At 58.9% G+C, this 25,741-nt stretch overlaps 1 protein-coding gene across 1 annotated transcript in view; it reads left to right on the top strand.

Moving 5' to 3' along the window:
- Positions 1-1,694: 1,694 nt before the first annotated feature.
- The window catches only part of PPL (periplakin), a 27,697-nt gene continuing 3,650 nt past the window's right edge, over positions 1,695-25,741 (top strand). The window contains exons 1-21 of the mRNA XM_042037618.1: positions 1,695-1,817; positions 11,457-11,556; positions 12,183-12,337; positions 12,781-12,901; positions 13,416-13,541; positions 13,839-13,880; positions 14,001-14,162; positions 14,579-14,686; positions 15,196-15,291; positions 16,278-16,400; positions 17,291-17,437; positions 18,151-18,302; positions 18,818-18,915; positions 19,163-19,320; positions 20,223-20,401; positions 20,504-20,642; positions 21,997-22,190; positions 22,905-23,055; positions 23,347-23,430; positions 23,978-24,094; positions 24,711-24,803. Coding sequence (XP_041893552.1) covers positions 1,756-1,817; positions 11,457-11,556; positions 12,183-12,337; positions 12,781-12,901; positions 13,416-13,541; positions 13,839-13,880; positions 14,001-14,162; positions 14,579-14,686; positions 15,196-15,291; positions 16,278-16,400; positions 17,291-17,437; positions 18,151-18,302; positions 18,818-18,915; positions 19,163-19,320; positions 20,223-20,401; positions 20,504-20,642; positions 21,997-22,190; positions 22,905-23,055; positions 23,347-23,430; positions 23,978-24,094; positions 24,711-24,803 — 2,607 coding nt within the window. The 5' untranslated portion in view covers positions 1,695-1,755. The remainder of the gene's footprint in view (positions 1,818-11,456; positions 11,557-12,182; positions 12,338-12,780; positions 12,902-13,415; positions 13,542-13,838; positions 13,881-14,000; positions 14,163-14,578; positions 14,687-15,195; positions 15,292-16,277; positions 16,401-17,290; positions 17,438-18,150; positions 18,303-18,817; positions 18,916-19,162; positions 19,321-20,222; positions 20,402-20,503; positions 20,643-21,996; positions 22,191-22,904; positions 23,056-23,346; positions 23,431-23,977; positions 24,095-24,710; positions 24,804-25,741) is intronic.

Here is a 25,741-nt window from a genome sequence, read left to right as displayed (position 1 = left end):
GGATGAGGCCACGGGCACACAAAGTGCTGCTGTTTTGGGGGGGTGACAGCCTGGCCCTGAGTGGGTTCAAGGCTCTGTGGGGCACTGCCTGTGCATTCCAGCCTCACGGCTCAGCTGGCTCCTGATCACCCAGAAGGGAATGGCAAAGCCAGGCAGCGTGGCCAGTGCCACAGAGCCTTCAGCAGGCTCAGCTCCTGCAGGGAAACTGCCTCTCACCCCCTGGAGGTAGCCAGGAGGACAAACCACGGCAACCGAGATGGAGGAGGAGGCCCCACAAACACACACAGAGAAAGACACACAGGAACACGCAGACAGATGCACACAGACAGACAGACAGACACACACACACACACACACACACACACACTTGCCTTGCGCTGTCGCTGCCGGGACCCGCAGCCTCCCCGTGCCCCAGGCAGGCGCAGCCGGACCCAGGCAGGAGTGGCCGGCCGGCCGGAGGGCTCTGCGCTCTTTAAGGGCGCCCCAGCGCACAGGAGATCCGGCACACGCACGGGATCGGGATCAATAGGTCACAGCCTGCACTGACTTGCCCACGGAACGAAAATCAGCAGAGGATTTGGGGCTGGTGGGGAAGCTACAATCAGGGCTTTAATCCTGCATGGGCACAAAATCCCAGGATAAAAAGGCCAGAGCTGGTCCTAATTGCTGACTGCTGTGTGCATGTGTGAGCAAAACCTCTTAGGCTGCGGGGAGCCTGGGGGAGGCATCTCAGTGCCTTATGGGGTCCTTTAGGTCAGGTTTAGTTCTGTAAGATCTAAACTTAGGTTTAGATCTGCAACCTAAATTTAGGTTTAGGTCTGTAAGATCAAGTCCAGCCACTCCCTCAGCACCATCATATTTGCCACTGACCCCTGTCCCCAAGTGCCACATCCACACAGCTTTTGAATCCTCCCAAGGGATGGTGACTCCACCACTGCCCTGGGCAGCTGTGCCAGTGCCTGACCACCCTTCCCATGAAGGAATTTCCCCAATATCCACCCTGCCCCTCCCCTGGCCCAGCCTGAGGCCGTTCCCTCTCCTCCTGTCCCTGTTCCCTGGCAGCAGAGCCCGACCCCCCCCGGCTGCCCCCTCCTGTCAGGGACTTGTGCAGAGCCACAAGGTCCCCCCTGAGCCTCCTTTGCTCCAGCCTGAGCCCCTTTCCCAGCTCCCTCAGCCGCTCCTGGTGCTCCAGCCCCTTCCCCAGCTCCGTTCCCTTCCCTGGACATGCTCCAGCCCCTCAGGGTCTGTCTTGTGAGGGGCCCAGAACTGTCCCAAGGACTGGAGGTGTCCCAGCAGTGCCGATGCACCTGGAAGGAGCAGCGATGCGCCGAGCACCGCTCACCCGAGACCACCCGGGAGGAGCCGCAGCCACCCCCGTGATTGCCCCTCTGTGCCCAGCGCAGCCCCGCTGAGCCCAGGGACCCCTCGAGCCGCTCCCCACCCGTGCCCTGACTCCTGGGGGGTGTCAGGTTGACCCTGCACATCTGGGGGGGGGGGGGTCCAACCCTGCCGGGGGCCCCTTTCAGGCAGGGCTGGAGCCGGGAGCGCGGGGCTGCACCAAGGCCAGGGGAGGATGCTGCGGAGTGGGGAGGGGCGGGCGGGGCAGCAGCGGGCAGGAGGCAGGAGGAGGCAGAGGCGGTGCAGCCCCGTCCCGCCTCCCGGCGGGGCCCGGCCCGGTGGCGGCGCAGAGGCTGCGGGCGGCGGCGGGGACGGGGACGGGCAGGAGGAGCGCGGCGGGCGCCGTGCGGGGACGCGATGCACTCACTCTTCAGGAAACGCAACAAAGGGAAATACAGCCCCTCCGTGCAGAAGAAGAGGTGAGTGACCCGGCCCCGGGCAGTCCCGCTCCTCCCGGGACGAGCGGAGCCGCCATCCCGGGGATCCCGTCCCGCAGCATCCCCCTCACTCCTCGCCGGGCTTGGCGGAGCTGATCCCGCCCGAGGAGTGGGAATCTCCCGAGGTGTGGGAATCCTCGAAGTGTGAGAACCCCCCGAGGTGTGGAACCCCGAATTGTCGGCGCCTCCCAAGGAGTGGGTACCCCTGGAGGTGTGGGCATCAGCCGAGGCGTGGGCACCCCCCGAGGAGTGGGCACCCCGCCGAGGAGTGGGCATTCCCGAGATGAGGAGCCCTGAAGTGTGACATCCTCGAGGTGTGGGCACCCTCTGAGTGGTGGTAAAGCCCCTGACAAGTGGGAACTCGGATGTTTGCCCACCCGAAGTGTCAGCTCCTCCACGAGCTGGGTCCGCATCTCCTGCGCTGGGTGTGGGCACAGAGGTTGTTTCTCCCCGTTCCCCTCCCATCGCAGTAGCAGCAGCTCCAGCGAGCAGGTTCCTTCGCTTCCCAGGTGTGTGCTGGGTTAGATCTTAGGGAAAAATAGTCTGGTTGTTCTCCTCCTTCGCCCCTGTTCCCTCAGGACCAAGGATTTGGTCCATCGTCGTTTCCTCGGCTCTCTCTGATGGGGTGGGGACGCGTTTCGGTTGTACTGGTTGTTGGGGAAAAAAAAAAAAAAAAGAAGCAGCGCGTTGAATGTGCCCCGTGAAAGGTCACTGATAAAAGGGAAACGAAGTAAAAATCCCTCCCCAGGAAGGCTCAGCCTCTCGGGGCTGGACGGTGGACAGTCCCCAGCCCCTGCCTGCACTGGGATGTTTTTCCAAAGAGGTGGTTGTTGGGATTCAGAAGCGTGTGCTGTGTTTCCCAGAGGAGCTGCAGGGGCTCTGGAGCATGTGGAGTGCTCCAGGATTCTGAGTAATTCAAGGATTCAAGATCCAAGCCCGTGGCTTGTTCCTCCCCTTCCATTCCTCCCCATCGCACCATTCCTGGCTGGTGCACTCTGAGCAGCCGCCCTACTCCCAAAAATGCTCCTTTGGGAAGGAAACTGGGGAGCTGGTGCGGGACTGAGGCGCCTCCGAGGACCCAGAAAGGGACCGGTCAGCCCAGAAGGCGCCGACATTTTCGAAGCAGGGAGCCCCGGGCTGCTCCCTGCCCACGGGAGCGGGGCTGTGGCGGTGGGAGGGTGCTCCCCGCCAGGGGAGGCTCTGCCCGCTGCTGCCCAGGCACAGGGGATTTGCTGAGCTCCCTCTGTTGGGGCTGAGGCTCCAGCTCCAGCCCTGGGCAAGGCTCCCCCGGCAGCCCGGCTGGCTCGGCAGGGCCGCCCAGGCTCCGGCTCCCAAAGCCCGGGGCACGCTCTGCTGCCAGATCCTGCCCCGGGCAGGGCAGGCAGGAGGAGACGGGGGTGGCACGGAGCCCTCTGAGGCTCCGCACCTCCCTGATGGCCCCGGCGTTCCCTTGAGTGAAGGATGGTGCCAATACCCAGGCGCATTTCTGAGCTTCGGGGGTGTTGGTGGGCGGCTCGAAGTGACAAACCCCGCACCTGGGCTGGCAGCGCAGGACTCCGAGAGCATCAGGATGCTGTGAAGCAGGAGGAGACAGACCTGCTGTGTGCGGGGTGCCCACCCTGGGGCTGTGGCCGGGGTCCCCACGCTGCGCTCCGAGCGCTGCCAGCCCTGCGTGCCCCGTGCTCTCGCCACCCGCCGGCGGACGGGCTCAGGAAGGAAGAAGCTTCCCTCCGCCGCCCTGCCTGGAGCCCAGCGGCCCTGGGCAGGTGCCAAAGCACCTCCGGAGGCTGCGGGCCAGGCTGAAACCTCTGTTTTTCTGGCTGGTGATGGCTGAGGAAGCCGCGCAGGGCTGTGCCCGGGGCCTCCCTCCCTCCCTCCCCGCGCCCCGGCTGTCCGTGCACACCTCGGGGAGAGCTGTGCTTATTAGCCCCAATTTGTTAATTCCTGCCTTGGAGTTTACAAACATCTGTGAATCCAGGGAACACTCCCCCACCGTGTGGAAACAGCCCCACCATCAAGATGGGGAAGCCGGTGCCCGACCGGTTGAGCAACTTGCCGGAGGAGGATTGCGAAGAAGCGAGGAGCTCCTGCCCCGTCCCCTGCTCCAGGCACTGCCAGGCTCCCAGGCGGCTCCCGCCCAGCTCTGCTACCAGGAAAACAGAGCAACACTCCTAAAATCAACCTCCCGCCCCCGCCGTCAGCAGGGACCGAGATTTCGACACCGCGTGAGCCCGGCCTCATCCTGCGCCCCGCGGGGCTGCAGGGGCTGCACCTTGGGCAGGGCTCGGTGCCAGGGCGCTGCCCGTGACGGAGCTTCCAGAGCACCGAGGGACAGGGCAAGAACCCAGCACCGGTTTGGCAAGAGCGAGGGGCACTGGAGCGTGTCCTGCCAGCCCCGGGAGCCAGGGCCACGAGCTCAGCTGAGTGAGGCAGGGGCTGCCCGGGGAACATCAGCCGGCAGCAGGACAGTGCCTGGAAAGGAGCCATGGGAGCCTTGGTGGCTTCCTCAGCCTCGGACAAAGCCTGCCCAGGATGGGAACATCTCGATGAGCAGCACTGGCACCCAAGCCAGGTGCTGCAATCTCCCCATGAACAACTCTTTGTCCCCCTGGATGTGACAGCCACCCTGTCCCAACCCAAAGGGACCCTCAACCTCCCATCCAGCAGCACCAGGCTCCAAGTCTCTCCTTAGGAGTATCTGCTGCAGCTCTGTGGTCTGCCTGGGCTCGTGGGCTCCAGGCTCAGTAGCCATCCCCATCCAGCCCTGGGCACTCCCTGCCTTGGCTGGGGATCCTGGAGGATGATGGTGACATTTCTTCTGTCTCATGCACTTGGTTGCTTTATTCTGCTCTCACCCCAGTGCCATAAGGCCCTGGGAGTTCAGCCCTGCCCACGGAGCTGTTACATGGATGTGTGTCCCTGCAAGGGAAGGCACGAGCCTTGAACAGAACCACAGTGTGGGGGAAAATCATCAGCCTCCTTCCACATCATCTTCCTCAAACACTTGCCATGCTTAGAAAACAGGAGGTGGGCTTCTTCTTTGGATAGTCCAGGTTTGGCAGGTAGAAAACAGTGAGGGTGGTGAGGCTCTGGCACAGGGTGCCCAGAGCAGCTGGGGCTGCCCCTGGATCCCTGGCAGTGTCCAAGGCCAGGCTGGACAGGGCTTGGAGCAGCCTGGGCTAGTGGAAGGTGTCCCTGCCTATCTAATTCAAACCATTTGATAATTTCATTATAAAAACCAGCCCAGCCTTCACAGCTGCTGCTGAAACTCTCCCTCCTGCCAGCAGGAAAGCTGTTCATCCTCAGGGTCCTCGGGGTGAGAGCACCCACCCAGGAGCGCTCCCAGCCCCAGAGACCCTTACCGGTGTCACTGCCCATGTAAGAGGGGTGCAGGCAGCTGGGCCAGCTCTACCTGCAGGGCTGGCACCCATTTCCAGAGGCTGTTTGGGAGGGCTGGAGTCAGCAGGAGGCCCAGACAGCAGGTGAGTCAGGAGCTGCTCTGTGCTGAGGGCGGAGTGAGCCTCCCATCGCTCGCCTGACTTCTGCTCTCATTTCCATGCACATTACAATAAAATATCACCATTCCTCTGAGGGAAGATAAATGCAGCTGGAACAGGCTGGGCTGAGCACAGCAAGCCTGCTGTCCAGCTACACCCTGACGTGGGCAGCCTGACAGAACTCTGCCCTGAGTTTTCAGCCAGATCCTAATCTCTCCCACACCTGAATTACTGTAGCCAGAGCCCAGCCCTTGTGCCCTCTATCCTGCCACAGTTCCACTCCAGTGGAAAAGCAGCATGAGAGAATTTCATGCAGGGGGAGCTGTGGCTTGGGGAGCTTTAAGGATGTTTATAGCTCTCTTCTGGGGCCTTCTGGAGGATTAATCCCTCCTAAAGTCTGGCCTCCAGCAGCAGGGTTGACATGGGAGAGTTTTTTAATGCAATTTGTATAAATGGACATTGAATGGGGATGGAATTGAGAGCAGCAGTGGGTGGCCACTGCCTGGTGTGCTGATTGTCCATCCCAGTGGTGGCATGCAGTGAGCAGGACCAGGATCCGTGCTCAGACCCCATCCTCAACCAACTCCCCTGTCCCTGGCCAAGCCATCCCACCAGGAGAAGCCTCTGGGATGGGAAGGCTTCCTGACAGGAGAGGAGCATCCCTGAGCAGGACAGAGCCCTTGCCATTATCCTCCCAGCAAGGATTGGGTTCATGGCACAAGCTCCCAGCAGGAGTCTTCCCAGGGACCTCGGTCAGCTGGAGCAGTCAAAACTTCAGGAGTGTCTGAACATCCTCCCTTGGAGGGATTAAGGAAACAGCCTCCTGGTCTGGAAAAAGGAAACTTGAGAAATCAAAGGCATTTTCTACCACTTGCCAGCAAGCACAAGACCTTTGGACATCCTGGAGATACTGATCTTGGGGAGGTTTGCTCCAAAAACTGCTCTTACCAGTGAGGGTGCAGCCTAATGGGAAAAGAGAAAGGAATAGAGGAAAAAAAATCTGGTTTTCAGCAGCAAAGTTTTCATGTCACAATAATTATCATCATATTTGCCTGTTGAGAACCTCTCTTAATAAAAGATCCCCAACAAATCACAACTAAAGTACTAAGAAAAATCACCAAAACCCTAAGAAAACAAAACCCTAAGAAAGAAAAACCTGAACCCTAAAAAACTCCCCTAAGCCTTAAGAAATACACGAACCCCTCTGAAACAAAGGTCCTGAGGTCAGAATTGGGGTACATGGATGAAGTGCTGTCTGCCACGGAGCAGCTGCTTCCTCCTGGCCCCCCAGCTGGGAGAAACCCCAAAAACCCCTCCCATTCCCCATGGGAATGACCTGGGGTCCTTCACCCCAGCCAGGCAATGGCATTGACAAAAAACAACTCATCTGCCGAGCACGGCTTTCCATGAGAGAGATCATTTTTTCCTTCCTGACCAGAGAATGTTAAACTTCTCCAGAAATGGCAAAGCCAGTTTTTCCAGGCTTTTATTAATTTTTTTTTTTTTTTTTCATCTCTCAAACAAAGCCTTATCTATTCCAGCAGAGCAGCTCTGCATTTCCCCCCTCTGCTGCAGCCTCGCAGGGGCCGTGCCCTGGGCACCTTCGCTCCTGGCTCTGCTCAGCCTCGTGTGTGCTGCCCATCCCAGCTGGGCTCTGGCCAAATCCTGCCCTTCTCCCTCCCCGGCTCTGCTCCATGCTCCAGCCATCCCCTCCAGCCTGTTTTTTGGCCCTGGCTTCCTTTTGTCTTACCCTGCCAGCAGCTCTGCTCCAAAGCCTGGATGCATCCATGGCTCTTCCCAGCAGCTTCCCAAAAGAGCCACGTCCCATCAATCCCATCCACACGCCTTTCCTGGGACAGCCAAGGCTTCCTGACTGCTCTGCCCATCCATTTGTGCTTCTCCTGCACAGAGTCATGGAATGGGTTGGGTTGGAAGGAACCTTAAAGCTCATCTCATCCCACCCCCTGCCATGGCAGGGACACCTTCCACCGTCCCAGGCTGCTCCAAGCCCCAATGTCCAGCCTGGCCTTGGACACTGCCAGGGATCCAGGGGCAGCCACAGCTGCTCTGGGCACCCTGTGCCAGGGCCTGCCCACCCTCCCAGGGAACAATTCCTTCCCAATATCCCATCTAACCCTGCCCTCTGGCAGTGGGAAGCCATTCCCCCTTGGCCTGGCACTCCAGCATCTTCCCCCTCACAGCAGATGAAGGGCACAGGGAAGCCAAACTCCTCCATCCCCTGGCATGGAGATTTCAGCCAGGTTTCAGCGTTCCCTGTGTGACATCCAGCTGGATGCAGGGACTGTGCTCCTCCTCCGGTTTATCCACACAGACCCAGCTGTGGAGGGGACAGGTGGGTGATTAACAGGGCTGACGTTCTCACGTCAGGGATGTCCAAGCTGGTTGATGAAGTGGCACCAAAGTGACGAGTGTGGAGAAATAGATACACAAATGAGAGAGAGCTTACACGAGAGGTTCCCATTCTCTCTGCTTTGTCTCTTTATTCCTGCACACCTGTTATCCCTGCATTCCCAGCAGCAGTGGGATGAGCAGAGCACACACCACGCTCCCTGCTCAGGGCAGGATGGGGTGCACGGGAGCAGCTCCCTGACACTGCAGGTTTGAGATGCAGCTCCCATGGGGAGTTTTTATGAGAGTTCCCTGTCCCAAAGCCTCGGCTGGTGACTCTCACATAAACCACAGAGGTGGAGAGAGCAAACAGCTTCTCTGGTGTGCGTCAGGAGGGCCGAGCCATGCCCAGATCACACCCCAGCATGTCCTTGCTTGCTCTGAGCGAGGCTGCGTTTCTTCTCCCTGGTCACCCAGATACCGCACACGGGAGCAGCAGTTTCTGGCTTACCGGGCAAACCAACACAGGGAACTGCCATTCTCTGCCCTCCCATCCCCCTCACCTGCTCCCAGCCCCTGCAGTGATGGAGAAGGGATGTCACTGTCTCTGGGTGCCACGGGGCTGGGGGGTGGCTCTGCCCTGGCCCTGGATTCCCGGAGTCATTGAGGACGGGAGGTGGGGAGGGGCGTCCAGGGGCAGCACCCCCGCCTTGGGAAGGGCACAGGTGACGACAGGGCTGAGGAGAGCTTGTGGCTCCAGCCTCAGAGAGGAGCAGGGAGAAGGGCATGAGGGGCTCCTCCTTGCCTGGACACAACATCCCCATCCCACAGCGGCCCGGCACAGCCGGTACCTGAGGGAGGGGTCAGGGCTGGGCTGTTGCACTCGCTGCTCCCAGCACCTGAGATCAGTGCTGCTGATGCAAAGTGAGCACAAAGGCTCGGCCGAGGCTCCAGGCTCCGCTCTGCCAGACCAGGTCACCAGTAACAGCTCAGGAAGCCATGGCTGAACCACAGCCACAGATTTAAAAAATTCCTGGCTTAGCTTCATTTCCTCCCTACAATTTAGAGGTTTCCGTCAAATCTAGAACTAGAAACACCCCAGACTTCTTCTGAGTTTTGGGATGGGTTTTCCATCCATGCTGTAGATCCACTGAAACCCTGAAGATCCATTCTCGGACTTGCTGGAGTCACTGAGACCAAGGTACGGCACAAGGAGAGAAGCCAGCTAGAGCTTCCAGCTCTTGCCCAGTTCGGTGCCAGTCCAGCTCCCACCTCTCACAGCGAAGCATCCCAAGCTCCCACCTGGATAATGAGCCTCTCCCACCCTCCTCCTGGAGCTCAGGTGGCCTCCAGTTCCCAGGTGGGAGGCGAGGAAGGCTCCTTGGTGGCCGCAAGCTCTGCCAGGATGCAGGAGATGCCAGCTCTGAGCAACCATCACCCGAAGCCACCCAAACACGCGCAGCACGTTTCAGTCACCCGCTCCAAACCACTGATTCCATCTGACATTTGCCCTGGTTTCTGTGGGATGATGAAGGTTGGAAGAAACCCCAAAGTGGATTTTGAGGAGCTGCTTCTACTGTTGGAGCAGGACCCAGCCACCCACATCCCATCTCCCAGTGCACCCTGCACCCTCCAGCCGTGATTATTGAACACAGAATGAGAATCATTCTTGGAATTCTTGCAACCACGACTCCCAACGACCCCTTCCTTGGCTCCTCTGCCCAGGAATGCCCACCAGGTTCATTGCTGCTGATGCAGGAGGTGCCAGGCAAGCAGCAGGCACAGTGACGGGCACAAACCTCCGAGTACCATCCTGATGATGCAGCTTCTATAAAAAGAAAAAAATCAGTGTAAACCATGCTCATACCAGAACTTCCCAGGGAAGTGTGAACTTTCCTGGAGCTGTTGGATGCCACAAGGCTCCTGTAGCCTGGGGCAGGTTTGAGGTAGGGAGGAACAAGCCCAGAGCTGGGGTTTGGTTTGTTCTGCTGCACTGAAGCGGCAGCACATGGGGCAGGCAGGAACAGCTCCTGAAACTCAGAACCAGAGTCCTGGGGGAGCTGCAGCTCCAATCCTGGGGTCAGTTCTGGGCCCTCACAACACTGAGGGGCTGGAGCATGTCCAGAGAAGGGAACAGAGCTGGGGAAGGGGCTGGAGCACCAGGAGCAGCTGAGGGAGCTGGAAAGGGGCTCAGGCTGGAGCAAAAGAGGCTCAGGGGGGACCTTGTGGCTCTGCACAAGTCCCTGACAGGAGGGGGCAGCCGGGGGGTCGGGCTCTGCTGCCAGGGAACAGGGACAGGAGGAGAGGGAACGGCCTCAGGCTGGGCCAGGGGAGGTTTAGGTTGGATATTGGGGAAATTCCTTCATGGGAAGGGTGGTCAGGCACTGGCACAGCTGCCCAGGGCAGTGCTTGGGTCACCATCCCTGGGGGGATTTAAAAGCCGTGTGGATGTGGCACTTGGGGTCAGTGGTGGCCTTGGCAGTGCTGGGGAATGGTTGGATTCGATAAACTCAGAGGGCTTTTCCAACCCTTACAATTCCATGGTTCCACCTGTGGGTGCAGGAACTCTCTGTGCCACGAGCCAGCACTGCTGGGATGCTGGTGCTCCCCCAGGCAGCCCTGCTGTCCCCAGCCAGCCCCGCTCCTCCTCTCCAGCTGCTCCAGCAGCAGGTGACACTTCCAAGTGCTATATAAAGATTCATTCTGCCACCACATAACGAGGTCATTAAGGCTCATATTGAGGTGGTTGGGACTGGACTGAGCCAGCCCTTGGTTTAAGCCCAGATGGCAAAGCAGCACAGCTGGGACACCCCAGCCTCGCCAGCAGCCTCAGCTCCCTCCGGCTGCAGGGATTTGGGGAGCACACCCTGCTCCTGCCTCTGGTCAGAGGTGGGAGAGCTGTGGGCACTGCCTGGCACACGGCCCCTGGAGCTGGCCCTGGCATGCTGCAGCCTCTCCTTGCAGCCAAAGGAACAGCAAGGAGATGAAATGTTTAAAATAAGCCCAGCAATGCAGAAGCCGTGTCACGGGTTGTTCTGCCTCTGCTCCAGCTCCGCCATCCCTGCACTTGGATGGGAATATTTGGGTTGGCCCTGCACCCTGCCAGCCTGGCCAGTGTCAGCCTGGGAGCAAAACCAGTGCCCAGCATGGGAGAAAGCACTGAAAGAGATGCAACGTGTGTGATCCCAGCCCTGTCCTGGGTTTAAAGCGTGAATAACTCCTTGCAGAGGAGGAAGCCCCGAGCACGGCACGGAGGGGCACAGCAGGGCTGCAGGCAGGGGCTGCCCGCGGGCAACAGCCTCAAAGGGGCCACCTGCCCTGTGGGCATGGGGGGCCAGGGCCTCTCTGCTGCTCCAGCTCCTCTCTTTCCACACTGGACCCCCCTTCTCAGGCCCAGGGTGGGGTTGTTGGGGTGTCTCTGCAGGGCCAGGAGTTGCTGATCCTTTTGAGTCCCTTCCAGCCGAGGATATTCTGCGATTCTCTCCCTGTCCCTGCAAACAGCTCTTCTCTTCCTTGCTCCGAAGCCGAGGGAGGCTCGGGCATCACTCCCATTTCCACCCGTGGGAGATACCACGTCCCTCACCCCCCACCCCGTCCTGGGCCAGCGGCCGAGTATTTTGGAAAGTGTTGGGAAGGCAGCAGTGAGTCACCCGCAGCTGCAGTGCCTGGCAGGCTCGGCTGGCCCCCGGCCACCCCCGGGGTCACGGCACCCCGCGGGCACCCCGGGAGCTGTGGCCGGCTTTGGGGGGTGACGAGCCCCCCTTTCTCTCCCTAGCATCTCCAGCAAAGAGCTGACCGAGCTCATCGAGCGCCTGCAGAAAAATGCTGACCAGGTGGAGAAAAACATCGTGGAGACCGACTCCCGAATGCAAAATGTAAGCGAGGCACGGTCCTGCATTCGCAGGCTCCTCCCAGCAGCCCTGTCTCCCCTCTGCCTCCTGCCGCAGCCCTTGGCACTTCTGGGGCCTCCCCTCCTCTCCTATGCCCGTGTGGGTGGCTGCCCAGCCCTGTGATGGGTGCAAGGTGGGATGGTGGGGTCCCCCCGCTCGTGGGAAGAGGGTGGGAGGGTGTAACAGGGCCCCAAAACTCGCCCCTACGCAGGGGGGTAGTACTGTGCAGAGTGGGGATGTGCATCCCAGCAGGGAGCTGGGATGGAGGAGGAGAGGCCTGAACCATCTCCCCTTCCCAAAGGATGCATGCCAGGGTGATGCAGCTCCCCAGCCCTTCCTCAGCAGGCCAGCTCGGATGGGACTGGGAGCAACCTCATCGAGTGGAAGGTGTCCCTGCCTGTGGCGAGGGAGTTGGAGCTGGATGGTCTTTAAGGTCCCTTCCAACCCAAGCCATTCCAGGATCCTGAGATAGGAGAGGGGAAAGCCAAATACATGCCAGGGGGATGGGAGACAGCAGAGCTCCTGCCCATCTGCAGTGCCAAGGGAGAGCGGGGTGGGATGACCTCTTGGACACCACTTGTGTGACCCTTCCTCGTGTCCCCGTGGCGCAGGACCTGCACAAGATCAAGGCGTGCCAGCTGGCGCAGTACAAGGAGCTGACGGCACAGAAACTCTCCGAGTCCGACAAGCTGCTCTACGTGCTGGATGGGGACGCGGCCGTGGCCCGGCACATGAAGCACCCCCAGGGGGACATGATCACAGAAGAGTGAGTGCCACCCACCTGTCCCCAGAGCCCTTGGACGAGGGGGAGGCCTCTCCAGGGGCCTTGCTCAGCTGCTGCCTGCAGTGGGGGGGTCACCACGGGCTCCTCTGCATCCCAACTCCCATTAGGGTGTGTGACCCCCACCGTCCTGGGCACACAGAGTGCGAGATGATGGCAGCGTGGCAGGGTGGCACCTGCCCGCTGAGCCCCATGCTCTGCCCCAGGTCCTGCCCTGGGCTCACAGCCATGGAACAGCCCCTGGCAGAGGACAGAGCACAGGATCCTCTGCCCTCTCCCTGCCCAGCCACTGCACAGCCCAGCTGCTGCCAGCCTAAGGACAGCCCACCATCCATGGGGGCCTGGCAGAGGATCACCTACACCCACCAACGCTAATGCCAGCCCATGCCCACATCCTGCATCCCACCCTCACCTTTCCCTTCCTGCAGCATCCGGCAGCTGAAGGAGCGAGTGGCAAACCTGCGTGTGAAACACGACCAGATCTACAACTTCCCCCTGCAGCACATCGAGCCCCAGGTCAACTGGTCAACAGTGATCGAGGAGAAACAGGTACCAAGGGGGCCACCAGTGTCACTGCCTGGCCAGTAGCACCAGCTGGGCGGGAACTCCTGCAGCTCCTGTGGAGAAACTGGCTCTTGGGAAACTTCTGGGCAGCTCCGTACTGGGTGGGAGCAGCAAACAGCGGCGTGGCAGGGGAGGGGCAGAGGTGATGGGACAAGGCCAGGGGCTGTGGCACCAGGAGTCAGTGCTCAAGGTGGCACCGGTCCTGGCCTCAGCATCCCCAGTCACCACCTGCTTTAGGCTCTACTCCACAGCCCTTATTTTTTATTTTATCCCACTCCCACTTCCAGCCAGAGAAGGGTTAAACCCCCCAAACTGTTTTTCCCATGGCTGCCCTCCAGCACAGCCGATTTCACCTATGTGCTCCTGGGGCATCCGTACACCGCAGACCCCAGAGCCCATCCCAGCCCAGCTCCACAGCCGCTTCCAGGAGGAGTTTCCTAGGGGTCAGCAGCCTCCCCCCCATTCCCCCAGTGCTAACCCCAACTCCTGTGTGCCCCAGGACGCGTTGAGCAGCAAAGGCTTTGGGACTGACCTGCCGCTGGTCAACAGCCAAGTAGAAGAGCACAACATCTTCCACAACGAGGTCATGGCCATCGGGCCACACATCGTCAAGGAAGGCAGCAAGGTCAGCTCTCCTGCCCCGCTCCTGCTGCCCTGCAGGGTCAGCCCTGCCCCGAGCTGTGGATGAAGGGGAGGGTGTCACACCATCCAGGCTGCTGCAGCCCGGAGCAGGTTTGGGTGGGTGCCCAGATCCAGCCTCAGAGCTCACAATCGCACACCGGCTCTGGCTTTACAATGAGGCAAATCCCATAAACCCACATCCCCTTCCAGCCTAAACCCACATCCCTCTGCACCCTCGAGCCCCTGTCAGACCACTGCTCTCCAGACACCGCTCCTAACCCTTGCCTTGCTTCTCTTCCAGGAAACCATGAGCGACTTCCAAGCCAGATACCAGAAGCTGCTGGTAAGAGTCTCTGGGGTCCTGGGGGAAGAACCCCCCTGGAGGGGTCCTGGGTGGCTGGGCACCCCTGGGGGACCCACAGAGAGGAGCTTTGGGCTGAGCTCTCCCTGTGCCCCTGTGCAGGCCGGCTCCCAGCAGCGGCAGCAGGACCTGAACTCGCTGCAGGACTACATGCAGCGCTGCACCAACAAGCTCTACTGGCTGGATCAGCAGGCCAAGGACAGGACCCATTATGACTGGAGCGACCACAACCTGGACTACCCCAGCCGGCGCCGCCAGTACGAGGTCCGTGCGCTCCCGGCAGCCTGGCCCCGCTCCGGCTGGTGCCGGGCAAAAGGGAGCTGGGCACGGGGCCAGGGGAGCTGGATGAGGGCAGGAAATGCTCCTTCCCCCATGCCTCAGTCTCTCCCAGCCCATCATGAAGGGCTTTGAGATGTCCAGCTGATAGCACAGGGATAGTGAGGTTAATTCTTACTTCTGCCAAAGATAACGAGGCGTGACGGCGCCCTCAGCCTCCTGTCCCTTATCTCAGCGCTGGCTCGGCAGGAGTCACATCTTTAGCAACATCTGCAAGGGAAGGAAAAGTGAAAGCTGCAGTGGGGGAGCACCACACTTTGTCTTGTGGAGCAGCTCAGCCTCAGACTGCAGCCAGGGTCTCCTCCCTTTGCGTGGGGATCAATATCTCACCTCTCCCCATCCAGAACTTCATCCACCGGAAGCTGGAGGAGAAGGAGGAGGCGATCAACAAGCTGCACGCCGATGGGGATCAGCTGCTGGCCCAGAACCACCCCGGGAAGAACGCCATCGAGGTGAGCACCAGGGATGGGTCCCAGCTCCCCACCCACCCTGGAGCTTGGGGGACTCACCCAGCCATTCTCCAGAGTGGGACCCGCTGCCAACACCACTTGTGACTTTAGTTCCTGAGATGCCAAGGGGGAAAAAGCCTCCTTCACCTGCAGATGTGTAAACACCACTGGAGGAGTGAAGATAAACCTAAGGAGCTCTTCCCATCTTCCTCATTCCTGTGGCAATTACCCTGTGCCCACCTAGAGAGGATGAATTATGGTGGAACCCTTCCCTGTTTGGTTGGGAGGATGGCCACAAGGATTTGCCACCTCCACACAGCCTATGTTCCCATGGGATCATCCCAGCCTTGGGTATTCCCATCCTAGATTCCCCTTGAGAGCATCTGGGTGGCTCCAGAGGCAGCCAAAGAGCTGCTCACTCAGGATGGCAACTGGGACTTCTGGTGACCAGTTCAGGACTGCCCCTGCCACGGGGGTCCTGCTGATGTCCCCCTCCCACCCCTGCGTTGCAGGCTCACATCGAGGCCGTGCACGCCGACTGGAAGGAGTACCTGAACCTGCTGATCTGCGAGGAGAGCCACCTGAAGTTCATGGAGGACTTCCACAAGGTACCACATCCCCGAGGGCAGCGAGTTGTTGGAGCCTAGAGAGCAGGTGCTGGGTTGCAGGAGATCCTAGAATACAAAAATTCCTGCTGTTCTGGAAATTGGGTAGAAGAGGTCCTAAAACCAGGACTGGAGTGCTCTAAACCCAGGATTTTTATGGCTAGGAGAACACCTTGAGCTGATAGAACACGAGTCACAATTGCTCAGGCACCAAAGGTCAGTGAGTGCTTGGCCAAAGCATGACTTGCAGAAAGCTTCTGCTCCCACACTGACTTTCGTGAGCCACAGTCGGTGTCAGCATCCTTGCCCCCAGGACGGCAGAGATCCCTCAGCCCCAAACACGGCATGGGAAGACCTTGAGTGCTCCACTGGGAAGCAGAACAGGACCACGTAGGAAATCCCAGCTGCCACCAGCAGAGCTGCCCCCCGGGGAGCCCGGCACAAGGGCTGAGTGTCCCAGCGGAGCGGAGCGGGGCAGACAGATGTCTGCTGGATAAACGGCATCCGACAGCCAGGGAGGCTCTGCAGGGGAGCAGGTCGGGCTGGATTCCTCTCCCACAGCCTGGGCGTGTTCGCCACCCGATGAGTCTCTTGCCAAAGCTGAGCCGTGGTGCCCAGCCCAGGCGGTGCCTGTCGTGGGGATCTGCCAGAACAGCTGCCCCAGGGGATGGTTTGTGCGTGGAAGGGCTTGGCTCTGCCTTCTCCTGGCGCTGGCAGTGGAGGCACCACACACCGTGGTGATGCTGTCCCAGTGAAACAGAACTGAGGGCAGGGAAAGGTGGGACTTAACAGCTCTGCACGGAATAAGCGGCTCCTGGTTGTTGTTTCCTTCGATCTGATGTCCTGAGCAAGGGAAATAGTGATCCCTTGCCTTTCTCCACATATTCTGCATGTCCAGAGCAGGTCCTGGTGGCTGTGTGAAGACCATGGAGGGTCTGCTCCATGTTTCAGCAGGACCCTCTGTCACAAGAGACTTTCCCTTTCTGCAGTTTCAGAAGGACACTAAGGATGCTCAGGAGCTTTTGAAGAAGGTGGATACAGACCTGGACCAAAAATTCAGCCCAGAGTTCAAGGACAGATACCAGCTGGAGTCTCTCCTCCGGGAGCTGGATGTGAGTGTCTGCAGGCAGGACTGCAGGGGAGGCAGCAGCAGGAACCACTGTCCCCATGGCACTGGCAGAGGGACGTCCCCACCCATGTGGGCACCTGGCCCAGCTTTCTCCTGCTGCTGCCTCCCTGTGCCCGGCCTTCTCCCTGCTCTTCCTTCCCCCCTGGCTAGAGATTGCCTCTCCCCTAGCAACGTAATTGCTCACTGGGCTGGTTTTTATTTGTTCTCTCATTGAGTTAGCGCTCGTTAAGGGTGGGAGCATAATTAGACCTGCTGCCAGAGGAGGTTGTGGAACTCGCTGAGCTGCAGTGAGCTGGGCTGGAGATCGCCCACTTGGAATGGGCCGTGCTGAGCCGGAGCTCGAGCCTAAGCCTAAACCTAAATCCAAGCTCAAGCCCAAGCATGCTGCAGCAGGCCCAGCTGATGCAGGTGGCCCGGGACAGCTGATAGCTCTTCCCAGGAGCTGTCCCCTCTCCTCCTGCGTGCTCCATCCCACTCAACATCTCGGGATCTCCACCTTCAGGGCTAGAAATAGAGCAGCTGCTGGAGAGCCTTGTGGCAGGGCTGGACTCAGGGCTGGACTCAGAGCTGGGAGTGGGGCTGTGCAGTGACACACAACCACGCAGGTATGGGCCATGCACCAGGGAACCCTGGCACTGCCCGCTGGCACGGCAACCCCTGGGCACAGTCCCGGTCCTCAGCCTGGCTGCAGAAAGAGGCAGGAGAGTGCAGAAGCACCAGGAGCAGGGACACGGGGCTGCAGGAGGTGCCTTCAGTAGCACAAACACAGGAGAAGCCGCAGTCTCTGTCCCGGCTGCGTGTCCCAGCTCCTCCCTGGCTGCGAGATCCCAGGAGTTCGTTCTTCCCCTGTTTCTTGTTGTTGCCCCGTGCCAGGACCAGGAGAAGGCCTTGGACAAGTACGAGGCCGTGGTGAAGTCGCTGCAGGAGCGCAGCCAGCAGGTCCTGCCCCTGCGCTACCGCCGGGAGCCGCCGCCGCAGCCCATCCCCGTGGAGGCTCTCTGCGAGTACGAGGGCGAGCAGGTACCGCCATCCCTGGCCCAGGGGCGAGCAGCGCTGCTGCCGGCACCGCCTCCTCAGGGGGTGGAAGTGGCTCTGGGGGAAGGAGCAGGTTTTTTCCAAGCCGTGGCGGTTCCTGCAGCGGGAGCGAGGCAAAGGTCGCCCTCGCCCCAGTGGGAAGAGCAGGTTTTGCAGCGGAGGAGCAGGAGGGGTCTGGGGGAAACGCGGCCTCCCTGCCTCGGACACACCCTCGGGACGTTGCGACAGCACAGCTCTGTCACATTCCCACGCTCCCTGTGCTGATGTCCCGGCGTGTTCCTGACCAAAGGAACACCGCCCCACCACCGGCCATTCCCAGGCCACATCCCCGCCAGCACCGTGCCAGTCTTTGCAGGGCTGAGTAGCTGGCCAAAGGGATGGGACAGCCAGCCACCAGTGGCAGGGGTGGGACAGGAGTCAGCAGCTCCAGCTGACTCAGCTGCCGGCTTCTCCGAAAAGGAAAGCCGGAGCACAGCCCTGGAAACGCCTCCTCCTCTCTGCCCGAGTGGGAATGCGCCCGCCACGGCTGTCGCAAGAGGCAGGGCTCGGTGCCTGGAGGCTGCGGGCAGGGAGGAGCGGGCACATGAGTTTCTGGCAAGGGGCAGACTCTCGGAGAAGCCGGCAGAAGGGATCGGGGTGTGCCGGTGCTGCCTCCCCGCCGTTCCTGCCGTGCTGCTGTGACCGGTTCGTGTCCCCAGGGCCAGATCAGCCGCGGAGCCCACTACACCCTGCAGAGGAACAGCGGAGACGTTTGGGAAGTGGCCGACAGCGCAGGAGACACGATCAGCGCCCCCGGGGTCTGCTTCATGATCCCCCCGCCCGACCCCGAAGCAATAGCCCTGGCAGAGCAGTACGTGCCCCCAGCCTCGGGCAGGACCATCCCACTGCCCCTCCGGCCTTTGCCTTCCCCAGCCCCAGGCCCTGCCTCCAGCGCTGCAGCCCCGCCTGGCACCCCAGGGCTCCTGCCCCGCTTCCCACAGCGAAGCTCTGCCTTCTGGAAGCCTCAGGCTTCCTCCAGAAGGAATTCCTGCCCCTTCCTGCTTGCCCACAAGCAAAGGGGGGCCAGCTCAGAGCCATCCAGGTCCCCCCTGCTCTGGAGGGCCATTATGGCAGGGGAGCTGCCCACCCCTCCCTCAGCAGGCAGGTCCCTGCCTGGCTGCGTCTCCCCTGTTCTAATGAGGACACTGCTCTACCCCAGCGTGGGGTGAAGGTGCTTTTTCCCCCACCTGCTTCATGGCTGCCTCGAGGGAGCAGCCCCCACAACCCCTCCCGAGCTGGAGCTGCTTCCTGGAGCAGTGCTGGGATGGTGACGGGGTGATGGAGAGGCTGAGGGTCTGACTGACCTCCTGCTGTCCCGTTTTGCAGAATTGCCAAGCACTATGTGACTGTGAAGGAGAAGACCAACAACTGCAAGAACGTCCTCCAGCAGCGCTATGAGGGGCTGAAGGCAGACAGCATCGGAGGTGTGGGACAGCGGGAGGGCAGCCTGGGGCACAGAAAGGCTTGAGCTTAGGTGGTGGAGCACCTTATGGAGATGTTCCCATCTCCTGAGGGTCCTGGGGACAACACTGCTGGACGGGTGCAGGGGCAGAGCAGCCAGGCTGTGGTCACAGCAGGCTGGTCTCGGGATGAGGGTTTGGCATTCACCGGTGGGACTGAGCCCACACCCAGTTCCATCCAGCTTTAATCTGGTCTCCTCTTGTTTTCCAGATGCTGCATCAGTTCGGGGACGCCAGCTCCTGGCAGGGCTGGAGAAAGTCAACAGTGACCTGGACAAGCAGGAGAAAGCCATCACAGCAAACCTCCGGCCGCCGCTGGAGCAGAGCCGGGCAGTGCAGGACAGCACCGAGCGCTCCAAGGACCTCAAGGCAGGGGCTGTGGAGCTGGGGGATGGTGCCTTACAGGGACTGTGCTCCCAAAGGGTCTCCAGTGTGGTTCTCAATAACCAGGGGTGCTTAAAGTGCTCCCTGAGCCCGGGAGATGGGGGATGGAGTGATGCTCACAGCTTCCTCCAGTAGAGATGGGGAGCAGCCCTATGAGCAGCCTCAGAAGCCCAAAACCTTTGCCCTGCTTCTGGCCCCGCTCAGTTGAATGGGAAAAAGGTGCTGGCTGCAGGAGGTGGCTGTGAGGATGAGAGGGGAGCCCTCAGCTTTTGATCCTGCCTGTAATCTGAGCACAGCAGGGACGTTAACTTTGCCACCACTCTCACCAGCTCAGAGAGGAACAGGAAAACCTTTGTGGTCCGAGGCAGTTTCTCCTTGTGGACCTGCTCCTCCAGGCTCCAGTGCCAGTAGCATCCAGCTCCTTTCCTCTCCTTCAGACCCCTAATTAAGCCAGGCTCCGTGCCACAAACCTCCCTTGGTTTAGGAGGAAGTTGAGGTCCTGGTTACAGCACTTGCCCAGGGCTCTGTCAAAATCCAGGTGCCACCACAAGTGAAAGCAAATTGCCCCAACTGCCTGCAGCGCTTTGATGTCCAGGCAAGGACTCATCCGTCAGAGCCCAACGGCCCAGATGAATCCAGCATGTCCCTGACAGAGCTAGAGCTGCTGGGAACCACTCCCCAGTTGGAGTTTCCTTGCTAAGGAGGGACAGGTCAAAAGAAAATCAGCCAAAAATATCCTTCTGTGCCCTGCAGGGCTGAAAGGCACCTTCCACCCAACACAAATCCTCAGACCTGACCCCCTTCCTCACCCTGGACAGCCAAGGGTGCCTCCTTTGTAGCCACCAGGTCGTGGCTCAGCTGCTCTAAAGGCTTTGTTCCTCCTGCAGAACATCACCAATGAGGTCCGTCGGATTGAGCCTGAGAAAATGAGGAAGATCCAGGAGTGCGAGGCCTTCATCGAGTCCGTGCCCAACACGGGCAGCGCGACCCTGGTGAGGAACAAGGTGGAGAACACCAACAAGAAGTACGAGCGCGTGGTGCAGCTGCTCAGCGCTGCCCAGGAGAAGTAAGTCATGGCTTAAATCCCGGCTTGAGCCCGGCCTAACACAGGATCCTGCAGGAGGAGGGTGCAGGTGTGCTTAAACACCTTCCTCTCGTGTCCCTCCAGGGTTGAGGTGGCCACAAACTTGGAGAGGAGCCTCCAGCAAGGCCGAGACCTGCTGTCAGCCTATGAGAACAAGCTGGTCATAGATGACACGGTACCGGAGGACTTGAAGGTGGTGGACAGGAAGAAGGAAGAGCTGCTGGTGAGTTTCCTGCCCTGTTCGCATGCTGCACGTGCAAAACCACTTCCCAAAAGCTGTGGTGACTCCTGCTCAACTCACAAGCTTGGGTCTGTTGGTGACAGGGTGGCCTCCCCCAGCTGGGGGTGAGAGCTCACCTTGACCTCAGTGATCCCCACCTGCTTCAAACACAAACACCTCCCATCCCCAAATCAAATCAAATCAAAGCAAAGCAAATCAAATCAAATCCCACTTGAAGTCCTGTGATTTGACAAAAGGACTAATGCAGATTGATTCCCTCTCTATTCGCCCTTGTGAGACCCTCCCACAGCAGTGCTGTGTCCAGGTCTGGAGTCCTCAGCACAAGGAACACATGGACCTGTTGGAGCAGGTCCAGAGAAGATGCTCCAAGGGCTGGAGCTGCCCTCTGCTCTGGAGCCAGGCTGGGAGAGCTGGGGGTGCTCACCTGGACAAGTGAAGGCTCCAGGGACACCTCAGAGCCCCTTCCAGGGCCTAAAGGAATATTATAAAAAAGAGGGAGAGAGACTTTTTACACAGGCAGATACTGACAGGACAAGAGGAATGGTTTTAAACTAAAAGAGAAAAGATTTAAATGAGATATGAGGAAGAAATTCTGCTCTGTGAGGGTGGGGAGGCCCTGGCACAGGGTGCCCAGAGAAGCTGTGGCTGCCTCTGGATCCCTGGAAGTGTCCAAGGCCAGGTTGGACGGGGCTTGGAGCAACCTGGGCCAGTGGAAGGTGTCCCTGCCATGGCAGGGGGTGGGATGAGATGAGCTTTAAGCTTTTTCCAAATGAAAACCTTCTGTGATTCTTAGAGAAGTGAAGGGTAAAATGGTCTGGGAAATGCAACACAGTGGCCTGATATTGGAAAGATGGACCTGGCAGGGCTTTGAGAACAGTTCTTGCTAGGAAAACTACCCGAACTGGCAATTCTTGTGCTGTAGAAAGACCAAGAACTGGCTAGGCCAGAATTTTCTGTGCTCTTTTCCATGAAATCCCAGGTTCAGACTAACATGGAAGAGCTTTCACTGCTCCTTCCAGAGTTGCTGCACTGGCAAGAACAGGATCCAAGCCTTGCATGAGGAGCAGCAGCTATTTTGCACATCGTACGGTTACTTTTAAAGGTCAGCAGGTTGAGGAGGGAGCAAGAGGTGGCTTTTGTCCCTGTCAGGTTTACCAGGTGGTTCTGCTTAGCATGCAAGCCTTGAACTTGGTTTTTTCCACAGCTGCTGGCACTGCTGCCACTCAGCCCTCCAGCTCCAGTGCAGTTGCTGGAGTTGATGCAGGTGACAACAGTGACAAGAGCCTGGCTTGTGTGAACCCCCGGAGAATCCCCATTTCCTGCTTTTTTTCCACAGGCCATGGGCACCGAGCTCCAGTCCAAGAAGTTCCTGCTGAGAGAAGCCGAGCAGAACCTGCAGAGGACCAAGACGTGCTCCAACACCCTGGCCAGCAAGTTCCAGGAGCACTGCCCCGACATCGAGCGCCAAGAGGCAGAGCTCTACAAGCTCAACCAGCGCTTCAACAACCTCAGCAAGCAGATCGACCACAGGTGAGACTGCAGGGCAGGATCAGCCTGGAGAGCCAGGATATTGGCTGTGGAGTTGGAAGCAAGCTGGAATTGCAGGAGGCACAACAGCATCCTGGGAAGGAGGAGTTGCAGAAGGGCTTCCAGGGAGGTCTGAGGAGGAAGAGGGAGAAGTTGCTGGCATGTGCTGGCTAGGTAGAGCTGGGAAAACTTTCAGATGAAGTTCTCTTGCAACAGCAGTACCAAGAGAACAACTCTGGCTCAAATCCATGTCTTTAGGGAGCAGGGGAAGTGGGATGGGTTAAGAGGTGTCTGCAGCAGGCACAGGAGATGTGACGGGACTGAAGCTGAGCTGATTTCCTGTAGAGAAATGGCTGAGTGAACAGGGACATGTACACGTGCACAATCCAAATTATATTAGTGAGCTGTCCTTGACTAGGGAAAAAAGAGAGGAGCAATGCTGATGTGGCAAGCCAACAGGATGTTGGGGAGGGGGATGCTGACCATAGAAAGACTTATGTTAGTTAGTTGTGTGCATATTAATCTGTAACCAATCACTTGCTATTAAAGGCTGTGTGAACAGTAGCTGTAACCCAATAGTATGGAGCTTGCTTATGGTGTGCTTGGGGAATTAGGGCATAACTATGGGTCTGACAACAGAATAAACAGAGTTCCATCATATCTCTGTGAGAAGCGTGGTTCATCCCGGCAGATCTCTGGCAATTATTTCCCCCACAGAACGCAGACGCTGCAGAAAGCAAAAAGTGCCTACTCCAACTACCGCACCAACTACGACAAGGTGAACCAGTTCCTGTGCAGCATCCCCAGCTACGAGCCCCAGGAGACTGACAACATCCAGCAAGTGGAGATGAAGCTGAAAAGCCAAGCGGTAATTCCCAGAGCAGCCCGGGCTCCCCAGGGAGAGGAGAGGGAACAATGCTAAAAGAAACAGAACTTCAAGAGCTCCTGAACATCAAATAACAAAATTTAAATATTTATTAGATTTATTCTTGTGCTCTAAGGTCCCGCTGTCCCCCTGTGCCTTGGTTACACATAGCAGGGCTGCTCGAGGAGGTTGGAATTCTCTGGGTTGTGATTTTAATGGTAACCCCCAGAAAGGCTGAAGGATGCATTTGGGTGTTGTGTTCCCTCTGACCTGTATCTATCTCTGTGCACCCAGGCCCTGCTCAGTGACATTGCAAGCAAGGAACAGGAGGTGCAGAAGGTCTCTGCCACAGCTCAGCAGTACCAGCAGGCAGTGAAGGTAAGGACTGAAATTCTGCCTGTGAGAGAACAGAGAAACGGAGTATTTGGATTAGAAGGGACCCTCATTCCACCCCCTGCCATGGCAGGGACACCTTCCACTGTCCCAGGCTGCTCCAAGCCCCATCCAGCCTGGCCCTGGCCACTGCCAGGGATCCAGGGGCAGCCACAGCTGCTCTGGGCACCCTGTGCCAGGGCCTGCCCACCCTCCCAGGGAACAATTCCTTCCCCATATCCCATCCAGCCCTGCCCTCTGGCACTGGGGAGCCATTCCCTGTGTCCTGTCCCTCCATGCCTTGTCCCAGTCCCTCTCCAGCTCTCCTGGAGCCCCTTTAGGCCCTGCAAGGGGCTCTGAGGTGTCCCTGGAGCCTTCTGTTCTCCAGGTGAGCACCCCCAGCTCTCCCAGCCTGGCTCCAGAGCAGAGGGGGGCGTTTTGTGGCCTTCTCAAAAAACAGATGAAGTTGTTAAAGCCAGGGCAGCTTAGGAGGACCCTGTGCACGAAAGGGACCCAGTAATTCCCTGTTTGTCCTGGGAATGTCCTCCCACAGGACTACGAGTTGGAAGCTGAGAAGCTGCGGTCCATCCTGGACCTGGAGAATGGCCGGAATGGCTACACGAGCAAGAAACCCAGGCTGCAGTCCCCAGCTGCCAAAGTGAAAGAGGAGGTAAGCAAGGGGCAGCCAGAGCAGAGCTAAAGCAGAGGGCAGCTCACGGGAGCACTGGGGGTTTGCAAACACCTCCATTTGCTGTGGGGGACCTTGGCAGGGAAGGGCAGAGAATCAGGAGGAAGGGATTTTTTATCATTTTTTGGACTGGCCAGAATGAGGGAGGGGGAAAATACTGGATTTAACACTTGTGGAAGGGAAAAAGGAGGAGAAAAGCCAAAAACCTGCAAGTTTTTCCCTTCTCTAGACTTTCAGAGAGATTTCGCCACCAAAGATAGAAATACTTACAGCGAGATGAGGTCACAAGCTATTTATTGATGCAGGATCTGTTTGCTACCTGCCTCAAACTCCTCCTGCCTATGGGGGCAGGCAGAAGTGTCCACCTCGTTCTTCCTCAGCTTCCTCACCTGCTTCTTCCTGCACCTCTGTTTGCTTCTCCTGAGTAGGAAAACCACAGTATGACCATGAGTGTGTCTGTGCATGAGAATCCCTCTCCCTCCCCCAAAACTCAGCAGTTCGTCGCTGTAGGTTTTTAGAGGGGTACCCAGAGCTACCTCTTTAGGGCCTGTTGTTTCTGGCCTTCTGGAGCTCTTCCCAACACGTTTTTGTTCGGCAGGAAGCTGTTCTGGCAGCCAAATACACAGAAGTGAACGCTGTGAACAAGCAGAGGCTGCAGAACCTGGAGTTTGCCCAGAGCCTCCTGCGGCAGGTGAGTGACCACAGGAGCGAGGTGGTAATGGAGGGACACACGTGTTGGACCTGTGAATGACACACACGTGGGGCTCTGCCAATACAAGCTGAACTGGAGACAAGTCTAGCTGGTGTTTTGTCCCCCTAAATCATTAATCAGCAGACACTTAAATGGGACAGACCACCCCCCAGTCTCATTTCCCACTCATCCTAGGAAGCTCCATGTAATTTTTAACACTCTTCTTGCCATTCTGCAGCAGAATTAGTGTCCCTTGTGGCTTAAAGCTTTGTTCTGACAGCAGCAGGCATTGCAGAAAGGATTTCTTAGGCTGGGAACCCACAGAGAAGTCTGTTTGCAGGTACTCCCCGCTCAGAGCTTGCCATAGCTCAGCTCCCTCCTGTTGTTTTGTTGGAGGCACCGATATCCTGGCCTGGGTCAGGAACAGCGTGGCAGGACCAGGGCAATGATTGTCCCTCTGTGCTGGCACTGCTGAGGCACCCTGAGGGCTGTGTCCAGTTCTGGGTCCCTCAAGACGAGACATTGAAGGGCTGGAGCGTGTCCAGGGAAGGGAACAGAGCTGGGAAGGGGCTGGAGCCCCAGGAGCGGCTGAGGGAGCTGGGAAAGGGGCTCAGGCTGGAGCAAAGGAGGCTCAGGGGGGACCTTGTGGCTCTGCACAAGTCCCTGACAGGAGGGGGCAGCCGGGGGGGTCGGGCTCTGCTGCCAGGGAACAGGGACAGGAGGAGAGGGAACGGCCTCAGGCTGGGCCAGGGGAGGGGCAGGTTGGACATCAGCAGGAATTTCCCAATGGAAAGGGTGGTCAGGCCCTGGAAGGGGCTGCCCAGGGAGGTGGTGGATGTGTTCCACCATTCCTGGATGTGGCACTCAGTGCTCTGGGCTGGGTGCCAAGGTGGGGATCAGTCACAGGTTGGACTCGACGATCTTGGAGGGCTTTTCCA

The sequence above is a fragment of the Corvus kubaryi genome, unplaced genomic scaffold, assembly GCF_017639235.1.
Source record: "Corvus kubaryi isolate FWS band 111438036 unplaced genomic scaffold, C.kubaryi_AGA036_p1.0 37387, whole genome shotgun sequence".
Classification (NCBI taxonomy): domain Eukaryota; kingdom Metazoa; phylum Chordata; class Aves; order Passeriformes; family Corvidae; genus Corvus; species Corvus kubaryi.
The sequence above is the reverse complement of the archived record's forward strand: the minus strand, read 5'-3'. Positions and strand labels throughout refer to the sequence as shown.